Source organism: Anarrhichthys ocellatus, unplaced genomic scaffold, assembly GCF_004355925.1.
Source record: "Anarrhichthys ocellatus isolate YVR2014 unplaced genomic scaffold, GSC_Weel_1.0 scaffold9, whole genome shotgun sequence".
Classification (NCBI taxonomy): Eukaryota; Metazoa; Chordata; class Actinopteri; order Perciformes; family Anarhichadidae; genus Anarrhichthys; species Anarrhichthys ocellatus.
Genome location: NW_022280039.1, coordinates 9,261,523 through 9,283,929, shown reverse-complemented (window position 1 = coordinate 9,283,929; position 22,407 = coordinate 9,261,523). Strand labels below are relative to the sequence as shown.

Here is a 22,407-nt window from a genome sequence, read left to right as displayed (position 1 = left end):
TCGTTCAAATTTCTCCATGAAGGCAACGCTCTAACAGTTTTACAACTATAAGACCACCGGCTGACAGTCAACAATAGATCCCCCCCCTCCTCAAACACACTGGAAAAAGAGGTCTAACTGCCTCCTCCATTGTCTCACTTGTCACCAACATGTGAGTCTCTTTATTGGGGGTGGTGGTGGTAGCTAGATGTGAAAAGCAGTAGAAGGAAGGAAAGTCCTGTTTTATGCAGTTTAAGAATTTCTACAACTTTCACATTTTACAGTGAGGGTTATGAGTGGGACATCTTGAGCTATATGCTAACACTAGTTTGGTCAAAATGAAGTTGTTTTTTTGCACTTAAACAAAGATATATAAGATAAACAAGATATAATGTGTTAATGAGCGAGCTTTAGAGGTAAAGTTCGCTGGACTTTGTTACTTTTGGACGTAACAGGGTCCCTGTTTCCAGCTTTAAGCGGAACTAGATAAGCTAGCTGGCTGCCGGCTGTAACATTTTAATTTATTTACTGTAAATTACAAGTGAACGGTATCAATCTTCTCATGTAAGTTAGCTAATTATTGACAAGGAAGTGAATAAATCTAATAACAAAAATGTCGAACTATTGCTTTCATAAACATGCATACATATGTGTTGACAGTCTGAGCTCAGATGACCTGCTGACCCAGGAGCTGCCTGAAGTATAGGACAAACTCTCCTCTCCGGGTAGCTAAGCGTCGATGGTGTGTGCAAATGTCTAACCCTTTTTAAACTGCAGGCAGCTCCGGGCATGTTTTAATATCCACCCACTTGAAAGATTATCATGTGAAAGGAAAACTATGTCCTGACCACAGAGGCCTACAGGGAGATAATGCTGTTAAAACCCAAAGAATTTCTATTACATGTTGCTGCAGCTGAAATTCGTGATGTATTTGGTGCCTTCAGGAATCTCTCAGATAACCCTGTTTGCTCTTTTGTATTCATTTATAATAAGTAATACTCTTAGCCAGTTTTTGTGGATAGTTGTTCTGTTTTAAAGTACAGCGTGTACTTATTCTATCAATCAGTATCAATTCAGATAAACTGGTCTCCTGGTTAACAAGTTGTACTAAATGGTCTGCTGCGCCCCCTGCTGGTGTTCCCGAAAACTACTTTGACTGTCCAGGGAGGATAATATTAATAATTTGATGTGAGCTGAGATATTCAAATCCAAAAAGAATCGACTGAAAATTTGCAGGAGGCTGTTTATGATAATATCAGGTGATTAAAATGTACTTAAACATGTTCAAGCATTTGTGTATTTCAGTTTGTGGCCTTCATTTTGAGGGACATTCATTTAAATGTTGCTCAACTATCACGTTTAAGAAAATATATATTCTCTGTAAAATAGACAATTGGCTCAGTTTTAACTTTTAATCTGTAATATTGTTAATGTGTTTTATTGTAGAGCTGGTTCGATTTATATTGATTAGTGAATAAATTATCTCTACATCAAATTACATCCCTAGAGTATATTATTGTGTGTTTAAAAAAACCAAACAAACATTAAAAGCACATGAATGCCTGTAGCTAACAACTAATTATTTTTAATGTTGAGATCACTACGTTATATTAGCTATATTAAATTACATAGATGTATTTCCAGAAAACTTCCAAAGAAACTGTAGACCTGTAAAATAAAGCATTACCTACTGACAGCAGGTACCAGCAACTTTAAAGAATTAAATCACTAAGTTACATTTTCTCTAATATACCACTTTTAGATCAGTTATGACTCTTTATATTGTAATTCATAAACATCTCCTCAAACAAAGACATGCACACAAATGAATGCTACAAATTTGACTGAGATTTATTTACAGTAAAAGTTTTACATGGTCAGCATTGCAAAAACAAACAAACGCATACAATAACATTTACAACAAACCTTTACACATATGCACACTGACTTCCTCATCCCTTTTTTGGTTGAGTTATATTAATATTAAACAATACAGGAACTTTGTCTAACAATGGAAACGGAAAAGTTAACAAAGAAAACAAACTAAAACATCATGTCTCCATATCTTGAAGAAATAGTTTTAACATTTTGGTTATTATTTGCGTTCTTGACTATACTTGGATAAAAAGATTGATACCAGGTTGAATATAATGCTACAGCCCGGCTCTGTCCAAAGTGAAAAGAAATCTGTCACCACCACCTGTGCAATTAGTTTTTGTACAGATTAAACACAGTAAAACAAAATGTCAACCAGTGAGCTTTAGAGGTGCCAGTTGTCGGATTTTGTTTCCTTCAGACAGAGCCGGGCTAGCTGTTTCCCCCAGCTTCCAGTCTTTATGCTAAGCTAGCCGTCTCCTGGCTCGAGTGACATGTTGAACAGACAGACATAACTCTCGGCAAGAAAGCGAAGAAACATATTTCTCAAAATATGGGATTGATTTTTTTAATTTGGAGGTAGACATGCATCCTAAAGGTCAAATAAATAAAAGCATGAGTTCTCAGTTCTGGTCAAGTTGAGGGTCGAATCCCACGAGACGAGGAGGGACCCCAGTAAAGCGTTGGCAGTTGGCACTGATACAGAACATCATCAGTGCAGACTTAACTTCATCTCTAGAAGTTAAAACACTTCTACTGCGAAGGCACCAGCAAGTTGTATTTAATAAATGTAAATAAAGAGCTGCACAATTATTGCCTGTTTTATCGTATAATTTCATTTATGCTCAGCCTCTGGTATCTATAAAGTCTTTAAGAGGAGTGCACATCACATGCAGATGCAAGGCTGCTGTTAATTAGCATTAATGAAAAGTGCAACACCTGCACATTGAAAGAATTAGTAGATTAATCAATTAGTGAATCCATGGAAAATTATAGTTATTTTTTGTAGGAGGAATGGTACATTCACTGCTTCCTGTTATCAAAATGGGAGGATTTGAGCGTCATTTGTTTTATACACTGAATATGGTTGCGTTTTGGATTTTTGGTTTAACAAAACAAGTAATTTGAAGAGGCATCTGAGAAACGCCCTTTTGTTGGCATTTTCACAATTTTCCAACAGTTTTTTGACAATTATTTGAATAATTATATATATTTCCAACTATTTTGTATTAATTAATTAATAAGTTAATTGTAGATTAATTGTTTGAGTCATTTTTCAAGTAAAAAATCCAAACATTCTCTTGTTTAAGTTTGTCAAATGTGAACATTTGCTCTTTTATTGTTGTCTTTACATTGTAGTAAATTGAATATTTTGAGGTTTTGGTTTTCTGGTCGGACAAAGCAAGACATTTCATGACATCACCTTTGGATCTCGGAAATTGCCTGATGTTACTTTGACAAAGTGATACATTTATTTATTTATAAAAATAATTGGCAGATTAGTTGATTATGAAAATAATCAACTTCAGCAATTAACAACTGGCTTTTGGATATTGTTGCAGTATTACTTGAATATGTATTATGTCTCTCTCTCTTTTTCTCTGTACTGAACCTATTCATATAAAAGGGTTTTGATGTAATACAAATCGATTGATCAACACTAATAACAATAATAATAACAACAACAATGTAGCCTAAATATAATGCTTTCTTGTTTCTGTCTTTGTGGATTTTGCCTTTGCAACAGTTCTAACGACTCTAACTTAATAACAGAGACAAAATAGAGTTGTGTTTCACTCACACTTTGTCATTGGATGAAACTGCATCAGAATGTAAAACGAACATTTGCTTTCAAATACCCTGAACTCTATCCTCTCTAATCCCATGTGATCTACACGGCTGTTGCTCAGCAGCATCCTACGTCTCAAAGTGCGTCATTGAAGCAGCTTGCATGGCTTCATCTCCCCTCCCTCCCCTCCCCTCCGCTGCCTGGCGAGGAGTCTGAGCTGAGGTCACTCTCTATTTTTCAGTCTCTCCGTCTCTCGGCTCAAATGTTGGGGTCTCCCTCCAGCTTGGTGAGGTCTGTGGCCGTCCCCATGAACATGCTGCGTCCTCGCTCCAGCCGGCTCTTCTTGTCCGTGAGTCGGAAGGCCTCCATGAACTCTTCAATGTCGATGCTGCCGTCCTGGTTGCGGTCGATGGTGACAACAAGGTCGGAGATGGTGTCGTCAGTGATCTCCATCTTTAAGTAGGCGCCCAGCAGCTTCCAGGTCTGCCGAAAATCCTCGATGGTGATGAAGCCTGTGTGGAGGAGGAGGATGGTTTAAGTTTAAAGATGACGTTAGAAAAGAAGAGATTAGAGAGTTTTCAAACAGGCTGATGCTTAGTGAGGGAAACGTGTGTGTGGTTAGATGTGGGGGAAGGGGAGGCCAGTATATCAGTGGGTTAATCCTTGTTTTAACCGGGATGGACGTAACCTCATGTGGCCTGTGTGCATGCTACAGATTAACAGAGGCTGAGCTCTGTATACGTCTCTATCTGGACACGACAAACACTTCACAGAGCCCTGACACACTTTACACCTCCACTGAAGCAAATTGTCTCTCATCGGATTATCTCTGTGAGTCACTACACATCAATGTGTTCACCAACACATTCTTTCCCCTCAGTGTATGAACAAAATTGTAGAAAACACAAGGTAGAGTGACAGTTTAAGGTGGAGAACAACAAAATATGCTGAAGTCAGTGTGTGTATAGATGTCTACCGTAAACATGAATATACTGTACATGCAACTAGTTTCAGTGATTGATTAATTGTTTTACCTGAGTTGTCGGCGTCTACGATTCTGAAGATGGTCTCCAAGGTGGAGCGGTGACGATACAAAGTCTCAAGCAGACTCTGGTCAATGTGCTGCAAGAAAACAGTATTCAAACAGTATTTAGGTGTGTTTAGATTAGTGTGTCCGATTCAGCAAAAATGTATGTATATACAATATCCTTAAATCAGACAATATAAGTTCTGTGACCACCGTGTATCTGCAGCAAGGTAACTCACATCCGCGTTGGCTCCTTTGATGGCGAGCTCATTGAACCACTCGTGGTAGTCGATCATGCCGCCATTGGTCTTGCCGGGGACCAGCTGACAGCGCAGCATCCTCCAGGGAAGACCGAGGTGCATCACGCTCTCCACTGCAGAGGCCCAGTCGTTCAGACACAGAAGACCTGAAGGAGGTGGACATGACACCCGTCAAAAAACAATCAATTCCAAAAGCATCCAAAGAATAAGTCAATACTATCGGCATATATATATATATATATATATTAGTATTGGCACGTATGTCATCTAATGAATAAAACCAGATTCCAGCACAGAAACACAAAAGATATCTTTGAGGTAATTTAGAAACTGTGTCTCTTCTACATTGTTTGTAAAAAGTTCTGACAGGTTTATTTTTCAACTGTAACCAAATTGAAGGGATGCTTATCAAAATGTTTCTTTTATATAATGTCGGATATCATTATAAGATTTTTAAAATCTTAAATGTCGATAACAGAATCAACCTTAAAGACTCTGATCTAAAGCATCAGATCGTCTTTTTTAATAAATTAACCTTCACTCTGTGAGAAGAGGAACATGTTTGATTCTTTATCTTTTCTATGATTAAAAAAATACACTGACTACACCAAGAAAGCATCAAAACTTTTTTTGTTTGACGAACATTTTAACTTCAAGACTTCCCCCTTTCATTACAGACATCACACAGACAAGCAACTCTATCTGCTGTTGGAGATGCAGTTGAAAACACATGTTGTAAGGTCCAAAAGGATATTTAAAGCATGTAAAAGAATAGTTTTTTCAGAGTTGATTTGTTAAGTGACCCTTGAGTTTCAAAAGCAACAATATAAATAAATCTGTTGTAAAGAGCTGAATGACATGAAAATTACATACTTTCTTATTTACTTTTGTATGTACTTGAGGAACAAGGGTGTTGGTGAAACTAAAGTAAAACCCTGAACAACAACAGTTTCTGTGAAACTGTCAAATGTTCCTGGATGGAAGTTTGGTTTTCCCACGTTTTCTTTATCTGAATAGGGATTAAAAGTTGGGAGCTCACATTTCTCCCTTCCTTTGAGAACTACAAGGGGAAGTACACAGGAGATAAAGAATAAAGAATAAATAAACACCTGATCCTGAACTGGTTCCTGATAGTCCCACTACCCACTACACACCTGTGTTGCTGCTGTCGACCTTTTTGAAGGCACAGATGAGGTCAGATTTGTGCGCAAACACCTGCTCCCGCAGGACTTTGAGGGCTGAGCGCTCGGTTCGCCCGACACTGCAGACAAGATAACAAAAAGACAATAAACACAATTAAAGCCACAACAGTGTTACTTTACACAATCTAAAAAGACAAAAATGGTGCTTTGCTGTTAGACATTGTGTTTGGGAATTTAATCTCATGTTGTCGTGTCCTTCTTAACTGTTTTTGCCAAGAGTCACATGAAAAGATCAATACCACTCACAAGTCTGTATACGTTAATCTATGAAGCCACACCCGGCAAATGTTTAGTTAAGCTTAGTACAAAGGTAAACAAAGGTCCAAAGGTAAACAAGACAGGTAAACAAGCAAGATATAAAGTGTTGATAAAGTAATGACATTTAATGCTGCTTGTAGGTTAATTGGGTTACCTTTGTACAGAGCCATGGCAGCTGTTTCCAATATTTAGCTAAGCTAAGCCGCTAGCTGTAGCTTCATACCGGACAAACATTAGCTATCAATCTTCTTAAATGACTTGGTAAAAAAGCAAATGAGCATATTTACCAAAATGTACAGTCTCTCACATGCAAATATTTGCTCATTTCTTTTTAAATATTTTGTATAATTGAACATTGCAAATATGTAGCATTTTGAACTGTTTGTTGGACAAAACAATTTGAGATGTTGCCTTCAGCTCTGGGGAAGTATAACAGGGATTTGTCACTGTTTTCTGACATAGACAATGAATTGATGAATCGTGAACGATGAACTCGTTGCAGCCCCAGTAGAATGAGTCACATTTCTTGAGATGAATATCTTCTGGTAGTTGTTCTGTACCTTTGTCTCACGGTGAGCTCTCTGATCATGCTGCTGGCCTGGTATTGAATCAAATAAGGCACAAGGTCTGGACCCAACTTCACGTAGGCCCCCCTGTTGCTTCCCACATCGTAGTAATTGGAGGCGGAGAACAGAGTGAGGACCTAGGTGAGATGAAAGAAAGCCTTAATGTTACAGTGAAAACAGCAGAGCGTCTGTGGGCCGTCAGTGTCTGAGCTCACCTTACGGTTGTGGCAGAACTCGTAACCTTCCTGTTTACACTCGTGGGAGCGGATGATGAGTTGCAGGTTGTGTCTGTTCAGGAAGTCCTCGGTGACGTCGGGGCCCCAGTAGCAGCCTCCGCCGCGCACCTCGTTGGGCACGCAGCCGTCCTGGTTCATCGGGTCGCTCCACAGCAGGTCCAGGATCTGAAGACATACGAGAAAGACAGGTGGGATAGATTCGACTTTAAACCTTTGGATTTTTGAGCGCACAAAATTAAAATGAACCTGATTGAACTCTTAAGTACTTTTAAGGACTTTTAATCAATGTCCTTAAAAGTACTCAAAACTGTCTACAATGGCAAACTCTGTCTGCTGAGGAAGATCATGATTAAAAGCTCCAGAACAGCTACTTAAAATATTTCTGAATTACTAACTTAAAGTGCTACAATTAAAGCCTTTTAACATTTTATATAATATGTGTACGAACACCGGAGAGCATCACTTTACAATTCAGATATTTCCCTGAGTTGAATGGACCAGAGTCAAAAGAGACCATGGACGTCTACAGCCTGTATACTTAAAACGGTGACGGTAGCGGGATTAATGACGCGGCGGATTACAGCATGTTAAAGCCCACGCTGGCAACAATACACAGCAGGTTGAGTGTTGTTCATCCGACTGTGACTCAGAGCGGAGACACAAAAGCCACAAGTCACTAAATAAGTATCTCACATGTGCTGTACTTAAATGTATTTTTACAGTGTAAGTGTATGAAATGGGTTTATCTAAGTTACTTGCACACGATAGAATCAAAGATTGCTTTTAAATACCAATGAAAGTTGACAATGCCTAGTATTTATATTTGTTTATCTTTCTTGTAGTTCTGCTTTGTTTTAATAGCGATCTCATTTTAAAGTCGAGATGAAATAAAAACTGCCCTTTTAACCGTTTTAGATCACATCCTCAGTCATATTGTATGCAATTATTTAATAATATACACAAACATTTATGACTAAAGAAATCTATTGCTATGTATTTTTATATCAAAATCCAGTTATCTTTACTTCCTGTAAAATAAAATATGAAGTGTGCTTACATAAGATAGTACCCGCCAATTTTAACCAATAATATGACGTCCATCCTATTAATGAATCTGCCACTCAGTATCGCGCTACATTCTAAGCCCGCCCACTTTTTAGCGGCCCAATCAAATGCAAAGGATTTGATTTAAATCCCTCTTGTGTGACTGTACTCCGCTCAAATATTCCGTCTCACTAGGTAATGTGTCACTAAAGACACTCTAACTTCTGTTTCACTGGGACTTTAAAGCACTTTTTTCAAATAAAATGTATCATGTGCACTGTTGATGTTAGGATAAATGCAAAGAGCAGCTCTACTGAGAAAAACAAAAGTTAAAACAAAGACAGTGTGGATCAGTTGGGTTTTTAGTAAACAAATCAAAAATAATAGAATAAGTACGTGAGAAAACACCTCGGCTCACTACCCATTCATCACCTGTTTCCACTCTTCAATCACAGTCTGACTGTTGACAGACTCGGAGGACGCAGTCGTCTCATTTTCTAGTCTGCTGATTGCCGGGTTGAAAATAGACTGTCTCCTTCTGGAGATCTCCACCTCGTCCACCTTGTTCACTTTGAGCCGGTCTGAGAAGTCTTGCAGCGAGCGGTTCATGAAGCTGTCGCGATTAATCGGTTTGAGAGACGCGAGGGAGTTCTGACGCTGGAACACCTTGTTGGGGGACCAGACGCCCTCGTCTATATCCGAGTCAATGGACATCCTCGCTGTGCTCTGGTATCTCCTCTTTGGAGGCCTCAGCGCTGAAACATACTGTTTGAAAAGAAACAGAGAAGAGCAGAGATGTCAGGGACTTTGAAAATAACTGATGAAAAACTGAAATGAACGCGTCCACGTTTGACAGCTCACATTGTGTCGGTCCACTCTGGCGAGGACACCGAGGTCTGTGGTGTCGGAGATCCCGCCGTGGAGTACCAGCACCTTCTGGTCGATCACCGTGGCTAACGGCAGCCAGCTGAAAATCTTCTGCAGCAGCTTCAGGATCCGTTTGCCATGCATCTGAGGACAAACAGGAAACCACTTTCTTCATCCTCCTCTTCTTCTTTTAACCTCAGTTTTATGGAAGTTTGTCGTCAACATGCAAAGAGCAGTGAGCCACAGTGTATTTTATAGGCTGTATTTAAGTTTGTACTCTTTCTGGTATGCATTTGTGCTATTCTTTTCTTTGGGTGATAAATTATTTGTTGATTAATTCATTTAAAAAACCTTGTGCCTCACGAGGGATATTTGTGGCTGTGTAAATGCATACCTCATACATTTTAGCAAGGGTGTTAGTTTTTTTTTCTATTTTGGAAGTTTAACATCTATTCTATCAGACTTTCAATCCAGAGCTCTGGCCTCAAAATTGTAGTGTTTATTATTTTACACCAGATTGAGCCATTTTCTCATGTTTGCCCTATGGGACAAATTTAAATTGGAACTTCTTTTGTTGATAATAATCACTTAATTTGCATTGTCCAGTATTTCTATTAGTTTTGTCTCATTTTTGGAGGTGTAGTTGTCTTTATTTGACGGGTTGTTGCAGCTTGGGGATCAAGTGTAAAGATGTTGTTTCAGATGGAGAGTTCGATGCCTTAAGAATGTTTATAAACCAAAATTTCGATCAAATTATTGCTGATGGTGTCGCAGGAATTCAAACTTTCTTCCATCTAAACAAAGGACAGTAAATCTGAAACATCTTCGCAGCCCCTCGACCTCCCTGACTCATCAGAAGCCAAAAGAATCAGATCAGTCATCTGATTTAATGACATCAAATCCTCTTAGCTGTTAGCAATAGGGACCAGTATAATACTGGGAGGGTATATGGGCTATATCAAGCTTTACTGGGAATGTTTAGGCTCCAAAGATAGAAGGGATTAGGGCACATTCAGGCTGTGCTCCTTAGTTTGATAAGCAGGGATGAGGAGTTAACACCGAGCTGTCAACACAAAGAAAAGGAGTGTATTGAGGTTTGTACGGTGATATGAACCCACCTTGTATTTAGTCAACACCTCCTTTGTGAAGCCGTACCTACATCAGTCAGAGAAATGCAAGATAACGGTTAGAAATGTACCTTTTTTTTAGCTTCACTGTCCTTTCAGTTAGATTTAGTTCTACCTCAGGTTGATTATATGGTCCTCGTGGTTTCCTCTGTTGAGGTAGACTTCACTCGGATAGACGAGCAGGAATGAAAACAGGATGATGAGGATCTCGATGGAGTCTTTGCCTCGGTCTACGAAGTCTCCGTTGAACAGATATGGCTTCTCCAAGGACGGCATGTCATTCTGTAATGTAAACAAGTAAAGTCGTGTTAAAGGCTTCTTCCATAGTCTCAATGTAAACAAGTGAGAGTTTAGGAGGGAAACAAGAAGTTGATTGATTGACGAGTAGATTTACTTAATTTTCAGCAACAATCGTGCTAATTGGTTAATTGTTATAGTTGTTTCAGCATTAAAGAATGTCCCTGATTTTAGCTTCTCAAATGTAAGAAATTGCTGTTTTTAAAATTTTAAATGATGTGAAATTTCCCCAACAATTAATGTATTGAGTTGCAGCACCACTGATTCATTTCATGGCCAAGTACAGGAGGAGAGTATTTTGATTAAAATAATAAAATCAGAGCATTTAAACAATTCCATTAAAAATGTCTATATATAGACGCCTCTTTAAAATGAATAATTATAGCTCATAAGCTTGAAGAAAACAAATTTTAAGATTTTAGAAGATGAAATCTAGACCTTGTAGAAAATCAGCAGCAGGTCATCCAGTTGTCCGTGCAAATCACCTGTAATGAAGAAGATGTGTGTAAATGAATTAATAACAACAAACAGAAACAAACTGTCTACACTTCTGTCAGAAAATTATTTTTAGTTTGGACTATAAAATATCAGATATTTTGTAAATGTTTAAAAAACATTGGTTTATAAATTAAAGATGAATAACAATCTACCAGAGCACAATTTGACATTTAAGTGTCTTGTTTTATCTAAACCAGGAGATAAAACTTTTTTTTAAAAATAGCAAATATTCACAACTTAGATGATGGATTCAGAAAACTTCTGTCATTTTGCTAAAATGATCAGATCGATTGAATCAACGAATTCTTTCGCTCACCACAAATGGTGATTTCTTTGCTGTGGCAGGTGGAGATGCGGTTGATATTCGGCAACATCCGGAGCTGTTTCCACGTCTCGAGCAGCAGCTGGAGGACGTAGCGCGAGTGCAGCTGCTGCTGGGAGAGAAACTTATCAGCAAGACGGCTTCAGACACATGAGTGGTAGTCATGCTGTAACTGCTGGGATTTTGTGATTCATGCATAGGCCTATGTGCTTTTTGTCCTTGTTTCTTGCACGTAACTTGAATGAAAACAACAATAAACTAATGATGCGTTTTATTCAAAGATTGTTTTTCAATATACTCAAAGACAAAATACGGAAAGAAAATGTCGGAAATTTGAAGAATATAAATTGCCAATCCTTGTTGAGGAGACAACAGAGACTCCTTCTTAAGCTCAAAACATGGCTGGCCGCGGTGTGCACCTACTTTCTTGTTCCTGAAGGCCTCCACCAGCCCGACCGCCTGCTCTGCCGTCAGAGGGAAGGTGAGGTGAGGGCCCGAGTAGATCTCTGGCACCTCGATGTTCTTGTAGCAGAAGTACCTCTCCCACTCTGCGTCCCGACAGACCTCGTTCTCCCTGAAGATGTGCGAGATCAAATTCCCTGCAAAGGAAAGGACAAGATGACAGCTCACACCTGGAGATTCAGGAAGTTCTTGAGCGATGTAGTTTGTCAGTTGAAATGTAAAAATCTTACGTTCATTGCTTGCAGGTGTGAAATTGTCCATGAGGTAGCCGAGGAAGTTATAAAGCTGCACGGGGAGGAGGCGTGAAAGTTGATGTTATTCTTATTATTACTTTAAAGCAAACGTGCAGAACCCACTCTGGATCCTCTCGTGGTGGTTTCACACCTTTATCTGAGCCTGTTCTCCGGAGTATTCGATGGACTGGAAGATGTGCCAGGTGTATCTCCGTCTCATCTCTGTGCGGGCGATGTACTGACGGTACCATCGCTGAATCAGGACGGCAGATCTTATAGCTGAAACAGAGACAACAGGTGATCAGACAATAGCAAATGCTGCAGAGATGAAGATTAACTGTGATATTCCTACATTGAGATAAAGACACTGTCACATATCATAACTGACAAAACAAGGAATTCATTCTTAACATTAACGCCCTAATGACTGTAAGCTTTTTCCTGATGTTTTTTGAGTATTTGCCTAATATACTGGTGTATTAGTTTATCTCAGTTATTGACAACATCAGTATGATTTTACTGAAATTACACTACACAACAATTTGATTTACCCTCCATCACAAAAAGAACAAATATTGTATGTTCATAAAAATATCAGCAACTTGAGAATTGACCAGTTTTGGAAACATCGATTGTTACAGTCTGTCACTCTGTCCAGACTATAGAGTCGTTTTCTGTGCTGTGTATTTCCTCCTCTGTTCCCGTCCTGCCTTTCCCTCCTCTAACCATCTACACACTTCCCTGCTCCCAGCATTCCTCCCAGCCAATCAGCTCTTTCCCAGCTCCCAGAGTCCCCCCACATTGTCATGCATTGGGATCCACTTACTACACTCTTCTTGACATACACTTCTGTTTTTCATACTTCTTTTTCCAAGTAAGTTTACACAAACACTCTGTTTCTGTAAACCTTTTAGACATTGCAAGATGTTTCTCTTTCCCAAATGCGGCAGTGCTAAAATATCTATGTATACCATCTTAAGTTGGACATTTGATTTTTCCTCCACCTGCTCCGACCCAGATGTGTGGTTTGAACACACATTCAACATCTGGCAAACACCAACGACACAACACACAAGGTAAGACGGGTGTGGCTTACTTGTGACGGCTGCATGCAGCGGAGCAGAAAGAAAAGAAATGCAGACGCATTAATACAACACAAACATCTGAGAAGGTTTCTAAGTAGTATCCGTCAATGTTTGAAGGATCATGGTTACCTTTACCGGAGCTTTTGTGGAACTGGTCGGACTTTGAGACGCCACATCCCATGACTGTTCCTGTTCACAGCACCAAACAAGCACATCAGATAAAAGTTACTAGATTTAACATACGCGCATGAATTTAACTGCATTAATGATAACGCAATGAATCCATTACTGCTCTTTGAAAGGGATACATTACTTTTTGGCATCACAAATGTGATTATACATGAACATTTTCAGACACCCCACACACATCTTAAAGTAACTCTGATGCAGTCTTGGCCTGTGAGAAACCCATTCATCCACGGAGAGCGGAAAGTTCAGCGTGGCTTGTCAGCTGAAGCCGGAGGACGTTTTGACCTTTTAATCTCGTTATCTGCTGGTTCGCTCCTCATCTCTGTGATTGGCCTCAATCCTGCAGCACAGGACTGTTTTTGTCTAAATTCTTGGAAGGCTTACACTAAGCAATCTATGAAACTGAGAAGGCAGGAAATATCTTATTCATTTAAGTTATTTTTTAATGAAATGGACGAATTAAATCATAAAATATCCATGAAAATATCAGGTAAACAAATGATGCCTAAATTATTGTTTACAATTTACAAAACCCAATAAAAGATTGATAGTTTAAATCTGAACATGACATATTGCATTGAATTGTGTTTGAACGTAAGTTTATTGCTGGCTTTGACCTACTTAAAGGAACAGATGGGTGGCTTTCCTCGCATATTTAGCATCAGGTCAAAGTGGTGATCAAAATCTCATCTTTCTTATGACAAGACATAACTGTACAACGCAAACCTTTTAGTGTACTAAAATATAGTAAAGATTAGAAAACTGAGTCTGATATGATTTTCTGTCTTTATCTGCTTGTTTTGGGATTTAGTGAATTCATCTAACTGCTGTAGAAATCTGAAAAGGTTCCTCTTCTATGAGATCTTTAAATCAACATTTTACTTACGTGGTCACCTCCCCTATCCAGTCACCAGCTGCCTAGTTGTTTGGCTCTCAGTTTCAATGAGTATTTAATCAGCCATTTGTTCTGTTTCATCATCCACTGGTCCACCAGGATCAGATCAAGAACTGCAGGACGTCAGTCAGACTGGTCATCGTACCGTAGGTGGAAGAAGGACAGTCACCACAGAGGCCCCATGTGTGAAGCTCCCTCGGTCTGTGCTGAAGCTGGTTTAGTCTTTAGTCCCTCGGTGCGATTGCAGAGTCAAGGCACCGAGCCACAAGTGGATTACTTGAGCTAATGACTTGATGCGACTCGGCTGGTTTTTTATAGGAAGTGCAAATGGAAACATAGGTTTTTGATTACAGTAATTTGTAAGCGTGTGTGGTCAAGTGTGTTTGTGTTGACATCTTACCTAATGATGAACCCAATGAGGACACCTCCATGTTTCATTTGCAGCATCGAGTGTTGAAATGGTCGGATTTTAGAGGTCTGTTCATGGCAGGCTGGAAGAAAAGCACAACGCCTCCCTAAAAACGAGTTGCACTGCCCTACATCCTGTATTTCAGTATTATCTTTAACCTACTTGTGTTTCTTTTTTGTTTTCCTCAATACAAAACGAATAACAAAGGGATAATCATTCCCAAAAAGTAACTCCACTCTACTTTAGCTTAGAGTCCCATGCACACACATGTATACCTGAAACATGCAGATAAGCAGAGCCGTATAAAGAGAGATTCAAAATGCTTGATGGTCAATGGACTCACATAGACTTCTGATACTTCCAGGAAGTACTTGGCGGGCAATTTGAACGCGTATATTGGTAGAAATCGAGACAGAACTGTGATTTTTGCTAATTAGTTGTCAATACATGAATAGATTCACAATACTCATATAGAGCAACAACATACGTATTTAGTTACATACATGTCGTGTTTTTTTAAAGTGTAACAGCTAGAGTTACATGCCTTTTTATGTTTTACAGTCAATAGTTCTATTTCTTTATGTCATGTGTTATGATGTAATTGTATTGGGGTGGCTGTAATGGTGATATTGTAACTGTCTTATATACTTTTACATAATAAGTTTGGTCTTCATATCTTAATTTAGTCTGAAAAGAGACAAAGACGAAAATAGATGAAACAGGAAAAAGCAAGCAAACTATTTTATTCCATTTCAGACGCTGTAAACCAGAAAGGTTGGGGTATTTCTAATGAATGTACGGAATCAGTTGTCAGTTATTACTTGATGGCTAATTAGTTAACTAGCATACATTGACTGGGTGCTAATTTCACATTAAAATGTACTTTTTGTGACACAGTTATTCAGTCACTTCAACGTTTACTTGAAAGGGTCACATAATCGCATCCTGCGTGTCATCAAAACAATTTTAAATCCGTTTTTAAAATACATAAAACGCATAACTTGTGAAAACCTTTCCTTTATAAACATACCTGAACTCATACGCAACACACCGGTCTTGAACGCCTCCCTCACTGGACGTGTACGTGACGTGTAACGCATGGCGGAGGTGAGTTAGCTAATGTTTGGTGTGTTTTGTTGTTGTCGTTAACAACGCGCTGTCCTCTCGTTTATATGGATAATCAGTGACGCCAAACTGTCATATTTTTGAGAAGTGTAAAAACGTATGTTGCTGTTTTTTTGTTGTTGTTGAAGCAGTTAAGAGAGAGATGTTGATTGAAGTTAACAGGCTGCAGGTCGTCTAATTGTCAACACACGTGACATAAGCACCATTTAGGAATAAATGTGAGCGTTTTGTAAGTATTTAGCGTTATTTCATTCAGCAGTTATGAGCTATATGCGTACAGATAGAAGTTTCTCAACTGATCATGACTCTAAATGTGAGCCATTGTGGACATTTCTTTAAAAGCATTAAACAAGTAAACAAAGATGTTTACATTATGCAAAAAGATTGAGCTTCGGGTCAGTTGTTAGTCCCTGTATTTAAAGACTCATGTCCCAGCTTGTGTCAGTGCAGCTCCACATTGAAAGCAGCCTAATATTCGTAGAGTTCTGTTATTTCCGATGCTTACTAATTATTTTTCCATGCTGGTGGTCTAACCAGGGCCCTAACGTCACTGGGTCTATCCGATCTTAAGTGAGGTTTTGTGTGGAGGGTTGGTGAGTTATGAATGTATGCTTTCATAATCTCTGCAGCATTGGGAGAGATTATGAGAAAGGGGTTGAAAACTTTTTTTCAGAGGGTTTTTGAAGTCAAAATATTGCCCTAAATTGTTTAGTTTTTATAACAGTATCACAGTTTTCCTTTTTATTTCATGCTACTTCTGCAGCCTTATATCATCATTCAAGTGAACCACCGCTAGATTAACTTGAATGATTTTACAGGATGTGCCTCAGGGAGTCATTTAAAAAAAGCAATCCAACACTAAATACTCCTTCACCCCATTGAAGTATCACACCACATGATGTGTTTTCTTCTATTTTTCTGGGAACGGGTGCGTTTTAAGTGCCAGAACAAGAGCAAATGCACCAGGTTGAAACTTGACTTTATATAAGTAGTAGTGGTACTACTGTTTGTTCTGAAGAGCTTCTAAAATCTTTGTTACGGTTGACAATATCAAAAAAGAGCTATTACATATTGTAGTCTATATTGTTTATAAATCAAGTTGAAGACATGAAAAGTGATAAAATAAACACAAGACACTTAAAGACAATTATAGCACTGCTGCTGTAACAGTGCAACATCTGGCTCCATGTTGACCAGTTAGCTTGAACATGGCAGCTATAAACTACCAAGAAAAAGAATGACTTCATAACATCATTTGAGATTCAGTCAGTTGCATCTGATTAATATCGTCGGAGCGCATCTGACCAACAAGCTCGTCATCCTCTCCACGGCTGCCGAAATGATAAATATGTCCCAATTTGGGATTCAACAAAGGCACCCAGTGTTTGCTCTTCAAATGGGAGTTGTCAACCGAGCTGGGACAACGTCAACATATAGAAACATCTTACAAAAAATACATTGCACATGATGTAACCTCTTTGGATAAGCATTTATGTTTAATCAGTGACTAATGTATAAACAAGGATGCAGTGTAACATCTACATTTTAAGCGCAAAATCCATCAGATGACGACCCTTAACACCTCAGATGGAGCTTCTTTATTGCACCATATTAATCGTTTATTTACACTTGGGACTTGTGAAACAGGGAGGGACCTTCCCTGCAGTTAGTTTGAGGAATCGGAGCATTCAACACGTCGTCCATTGATAAGCTTCAGCTCTGACTGAGTTCTGTGTGTGTGTGTTTGTGTCGGAAGCTGAGGATGAAGATCGCCGTACTGGGAGCCACTGGGCAGACTGGACAGTATCTGGTCAACCAGGCACTGCAACAGGGCCACACTGTCACCGCCATTGTCAGGAACCCGGGAAAACTTGCAGTGCATCATGATAATCTCAAGGTAATATGACACGAACTTTGAGTTGGCCGTCTTGTTATGCTGCTGTTAACTGCATGTTCAAAGTTCAGTCAGTGTGATGTCACATGATAAATGTTTAATTGTGACGGAATGAGGGTTGTGTGAGGTAAAATCTTAAGTACTGCAACTGTTTCTGAACAGAAGCCACAAATGTTCTTGCAGGTTTAACTTCTGGGTGTGATGCTGTGCACACAGCAATGCAGATAACAATGTGGATTTAAATGCAACACTGCAAATATAAACCTGGTGTTAATCTTTTTTTTTTTTTTATTTTTTTTTTATTATTGTCAACAAATCTCTTTTGAAAAGACCAAAAGCCATAAATGGAATATATCCAAGTATCACCTGATGAATCTAAATCAGTGTTGTCTATTAAAAACACCTAAATGAGTCACATTGGGAGTTTTGAGTCAATCAGGAGAGATCAGCGAATGATTAACATTTATTATGACAGATGCTGCGTTAATGAGTTACACAGAAATTGTTTGGCGCTTGAACTCGACGAGGAGACTTGTGATCGAGTTGTGATTGCCCTGAGCGGCAACAATATAAATTCCCCCCCCCCCCCGTGGAGTCCAGACACTGGTGGTGATGGTGGCTGATGAATCTGCGAAGATTGGGCGGAGGGTTGCGTAACAGCAGCATGAGCGTACTGAAGGTAGAGAGACAATCGTATTTAAGAGAGACGGCAGCAAGATGATAGGCTAACAATGTCCTCGAGTTGTTGTGCTATTGGCTAGAGAGACCAGCTGATCTAGACAGCTGATATCATGATTGACGGCCCCAAACAATAACTGCAAGGAAATAATGAGTGTGCATGCATGAGGAGTGATGGCAGATGTATGGTAAATAAGCTACGGGCTTAGGCATGCAAGAGTATAGTCTTCCCATTTGAACTTGCGCTAGAGCTTCATTTGTTGAAAAGCAAGTTTAAAAAAAACAAAACTATACTGTAGGGGAACTGGGGAATGTTACTCGTGCTCTTTGACACCGCAGCAACGGCTATAAATAATCTTAATGGAAAAACAGACTCTTATCTTGAGAATACAAGAAGCACAACTGGATATAAAAAGGGCAAAACGGACTAGCCGAAACCAGCAGGATTGAGTTATTATTGGGAAATAATGTGAATTCACTTTTCAGTTATTATTAAATGTTGCATGTCTCTGGTCAATTAAGGTGGAAAAAGCTTGGAGGCTTTGGTTTAGTCATCTGTAGAAACTAATGGGACGGGCAGGAAGTGAAACGGTTTTGAAAGACACTCATTCTTCATGTTCACAGCTCAATTGTAAATGCTGCACTTTGAAATGAATCATCTGTTAAAATGACTAAGCCCGCAGCCCTGAATGAATAAAACATGCTTGTTTGTGATCTCGACTCAACAAATACGTAAAATTCTCCTCATTGATTATTCATGTCTCCCCGCCTGCTGCTTTCAGGTGGTGGAAGCTGATATCTTCTCATCAGACAGTCTGACGGCTCACTTCAGAGGACAGGACGTGATCTTGTCCTGCCTCGGCTTCCCGGCCTCCTTCTTCTCGCCGGTGACGGGCTACTCCCTGTCCATGAACAGCATGGTCAGCGCCATGCGAGAGGCCCAGGTCAACAGGATCATCACCATGACCTCCTGGTACACGGAGCGTAAGTGCAGCACACGTGATGATGCCGTCTGTGGGTTCTTTTGGGATTTGATGATGAAAACAAGTTCACCCGAATGATTATTTTGAACCTTCTGTTTAACCTTCTTAAAATACTTTACCACAACTTTCTGTTGTTGAGTGAGTACGTGGCTTTCAATAAAACCTTTTATAGCTACTTATCTAACTCATTTGTGAATTTGAGGCTTGTTGCTGTATTTCACTGTGGTGGATTGAGGCTTTTATTACATCAACTAATTTGCTTCAAAGAGTTCTTCCTTGTTTTATTGCTCAGAATGTGATCAAACTTCTAGAAATGGATCCTCACAGAGCTGCTAGCAGTACAATTTTAATATGTTTTTAATTTTGAGCGTAAAGTGCTACAATTGAAACCTTTTAAATTTATAACATTATATCTCATAGTTATGGAATGAAAGTGTTGAAAAGCATCAATTTATAATTCAGACAAATTAGAGTTCTTATAGATTTGTGTATCGATTCTCATCAGACTGAGAACTTATTTACGTCCACGTTTTTAATGAAATGTGAGAGATTTAAGAGGGAGATTTCACTTTTTTTTTTTTTTTATTATTTTTGTTGTTAGCCAACTCAGGAGTGCAGTCATCTTATCTCATCCGCTTCCTCCTGCTGCCGATGATCCGAAGTGTTCTCACCAACATGCATGAGATGGAACAGTTTCTGCACAAGACCGAGGACATTACCTGGACTGTGGTTCGTCCACCTGGTCTTAAGAACCTGGCGGCCTCAGGTAAAAGCAGCCCTTCTGCCTCGGGATCCATTTTGACAGAGTTCAATCACAACGCTGTTCCTTGAGGTTCCAGCGTGTACCTTTCATTAGCTGGAGGACCAGATTTAGAAATGCTGTTGTTGTAATGCCCTCTGACGCCCAGTTTTTTTTTTTTTTTTTTTTTTTTCCCCCCCCCCCATCTTTGTGTCCACAGCTCAAGAGTTTCTGACCCATGAGGGATACTTTGTGCCCAACAGCAGTGGTAACTCTGTGGGAAGAGGAGACGTGGCTCGCTTCATGCTCTCTCTACTCAACAGCAACGCCTGGGTCAAGAAGGGAGTCGCCATCACTACCAAATGAGAACGAAGAAGCCAATGCTGGCATTATTAAGCAGTTAGTTCGCCCAAAGTACAAAAAATATATACATTTACTCACAAATGTCTGTTGCTCTGTATCAACTTGATGTGTGAATAAGCAACTGTTGCGAAAAAATTAACCAAAACAACGTCGTAAGGTGATAAAATGTCAATGTTGTGCGTGAATTATCAAAAAATCAATTATTACTGGTATAAATGTCAACAGACATGTTTCCATTACTCTGGATAATCCCACTAACAGTTTTCACTGTCACTATTAGAAGAACCAGTTAACTATGCAGACTGAGCACAACTAACCAAACTATTTTCATGGTCAGATACCACTACAGCTAATTCGGTTGAACTGGCCCTTTAACTAAATGTTTACTCTCTGCCTTCGTAGTCTACTACTGGATATAACTGCCTTATACAGCCTAATCTGTCTGATTAATGTTTTTATTTACTCTTGTTCAACATATACTGGATTTATACATTTGAAAACCTCAAGTTTACCATTTAATTATGTGGGGGTTCCTACTATCAGTGGTAAGCACCTATTGCTTCATGAGGGCTCAATGCACCGACACATGTGACTGAAGTACATGATTTCATCCACAAGAGGGCAGCGTTAAACCAACAGCACTTCCATCATGTGCTCTTTAATTACAGCTACTGTTGCACCATGTATTCACATGAGCACTTTGTATCCAAATATGTACTGTATCAGTTCTGTTGAATAAATTTAAAATGATGAAACTGTAAAGGATCATTTGTGCCGCAAGTTCAACATAAGAACAGGTTTCAAGCAACACTTATCACACATGGCAGAACATGTTTGTTGCACTTGAGTTAAATGCTTTAAATATGCAGCACTTTGGGCCACACCTGGCTGGCTTTCATTCAAGTGATCATGGCGTGATCAGGATTGCAACATTCTTAGTAGTGAACAGAGAGTCTTGTCTATGTATTGGTCCTGCATGGTTACAATCTTAGCTGCTGCATTTTAAATGAAGCGAGGGTGTGAGCGTCTCAAGTCCTTCACAGGTTGAAGTGTTTTCAACAATTAAAGCCTAGTGGGGCCTTTTTCTAAAAGCAGGATTGTCAAAAAGCATCGTTGGTCATGAAGCAAGAAAAGTTCAATATTTCTATAATTTATATTCATTTTATATTGACCTAAAGGTATGATTGGTAGAGGACAACACAAAATAGAGAATTGGGTGAGAGGTCATGAGTGTGTTGATGTGCCAGATCTATTAGACCTGATGTCACCCTGTAGGGAATGTGCAGCCATCAGCCCAACCCTGTACAAATAGTTTAAATGGTCAAGATGAGATGTTCAGCTATATTCTCTTTTTATTTTTTAATTAAAAGCACATTTTTGAAACTAGTTTGGTCAATCAGTCACTTTTTTATATTGACAATCGCGGGACATCAATCACAAAACATTTGTCAAACTGTACATGGAGAAGCACAAATTACAATGTATGCTTTACAATTTGCACTTGATTGCATGTGATTGGATTCCATTAGATATATTTATTGAAACATCAGCTCCATCCAGTCTTTAGAGGTGATGTCTGCAGTTTTGCTAGATGGGGATAATATCAAAGCATGAGGCAGAAAACTGGCAATTAATGCCTTAAAATCTTTAAATAGATATTTCTGCTTCAAAAATAAAATACATACTGGTATGCTGATTACCAGGACAAGAGAGTTTCATTTTTTAGGTCACAGTGGATTCACAGAATGTCCTTCAAAAACTGTAAAAATGATGGCGACATACAGTGTATCTGTATGCCAACAGTAAATGGCAAGATTTGGCTCTGATTTGGATATTTTATTTACAAAATGTGCACAGCTGCTGTGAAACCGTATGTACATTTAATAGCTTAAATATCGACTCACAACAGAAATATATTAAAACATAGCACAAACATCTATTCCATTAAATACAACATAATTTAAACCTCTTTTGCACTTTAAACATGCAGGTAAAAAGAGATTTA

At 39.0% G+C, this 22,407-nt stretch overlaps 2 protein-coding genes across 4 annotated transcripts; one reads left to right on the top strand and one right to left on the bottom strand.

The window, feature by feature from the left end:
• Positions 1–3,901: 3,901 nt before the first annotated feature.
• On the bottom strand, positions 3,902–13,313 carry ppef2a (protein phosphatase with EF-hand domain 2a). Its single transcript, XM_031849530.1, has 17 exons — positions 13,257–13,313; positions 13,139–13,147; positions 12,194–12,321; positions 12,040–12,094; positions 11,771–11,946; positions 11,342–11,456; positions 10,966–11,012; positions 10,346–10,512; positions 10,222–10,258; positions 9,098–9,247; positions 8,669–9,001; positions 7,172–7,357; positions 6,951–7,093; positions 6,085–6,191; positions 4,910–5,076; positions 4,678–4,765; positions 3,902–4,155 (listed from the first exon to the last, which is right to left on the bottom strand). The coding sequence occupies exons 1-17, from the start codon at positions 13,306–13,308 to the stop codon at positions 3,902–3,904; spliced, it is 2,214 nt and encodes a 737-aa protein (XP_031705390.1). The 5' UTR covers positions 13,309–13,313.
• Positions 13,314–15,655: 2,342 nt separating this feature from the next.
• Positions 15,656–21,157, top strand: LOC116384593 (flavin reductase (NADPH)-like). 3 transcript variants are annotated; one of them, XM_031849404.1, is made up of 5 exons: positions 15,656–15,727; positions 17,502–17,642; positions 19,100–19,301; positions 19,902–20,066; positions 20,260–21,157. In XM_031849404.1, exons 1-5 carry the CDS (start codon positions 15,719–15,721, stop codon positions 20,403–20,405), a joined length of 663 nt encoding a protein of 220 aa, XP_031705264.1. In that variant the 5' UTR covers positions 15,656–15,718; the 3' UTR covers positions 20,406–21,157. The 3 variants fall into 3 exon arrangements, with proteins under 3 accessions (XP_031705264.1, XP_031705265.1, XP_031705266.1); XM_031849405.1 differs by lacking the exon at positions 15,656–15,727 and adding an exon at positions 15,853–15,974; XM_031849406.1 differs by lacking the exon at positions 15,656–15,727 and adding an exon at positions 15,956–15,963.
• The last annotated feature ends 1,250 nt before the right edge of the window (positions 21,158–22,407 follow it).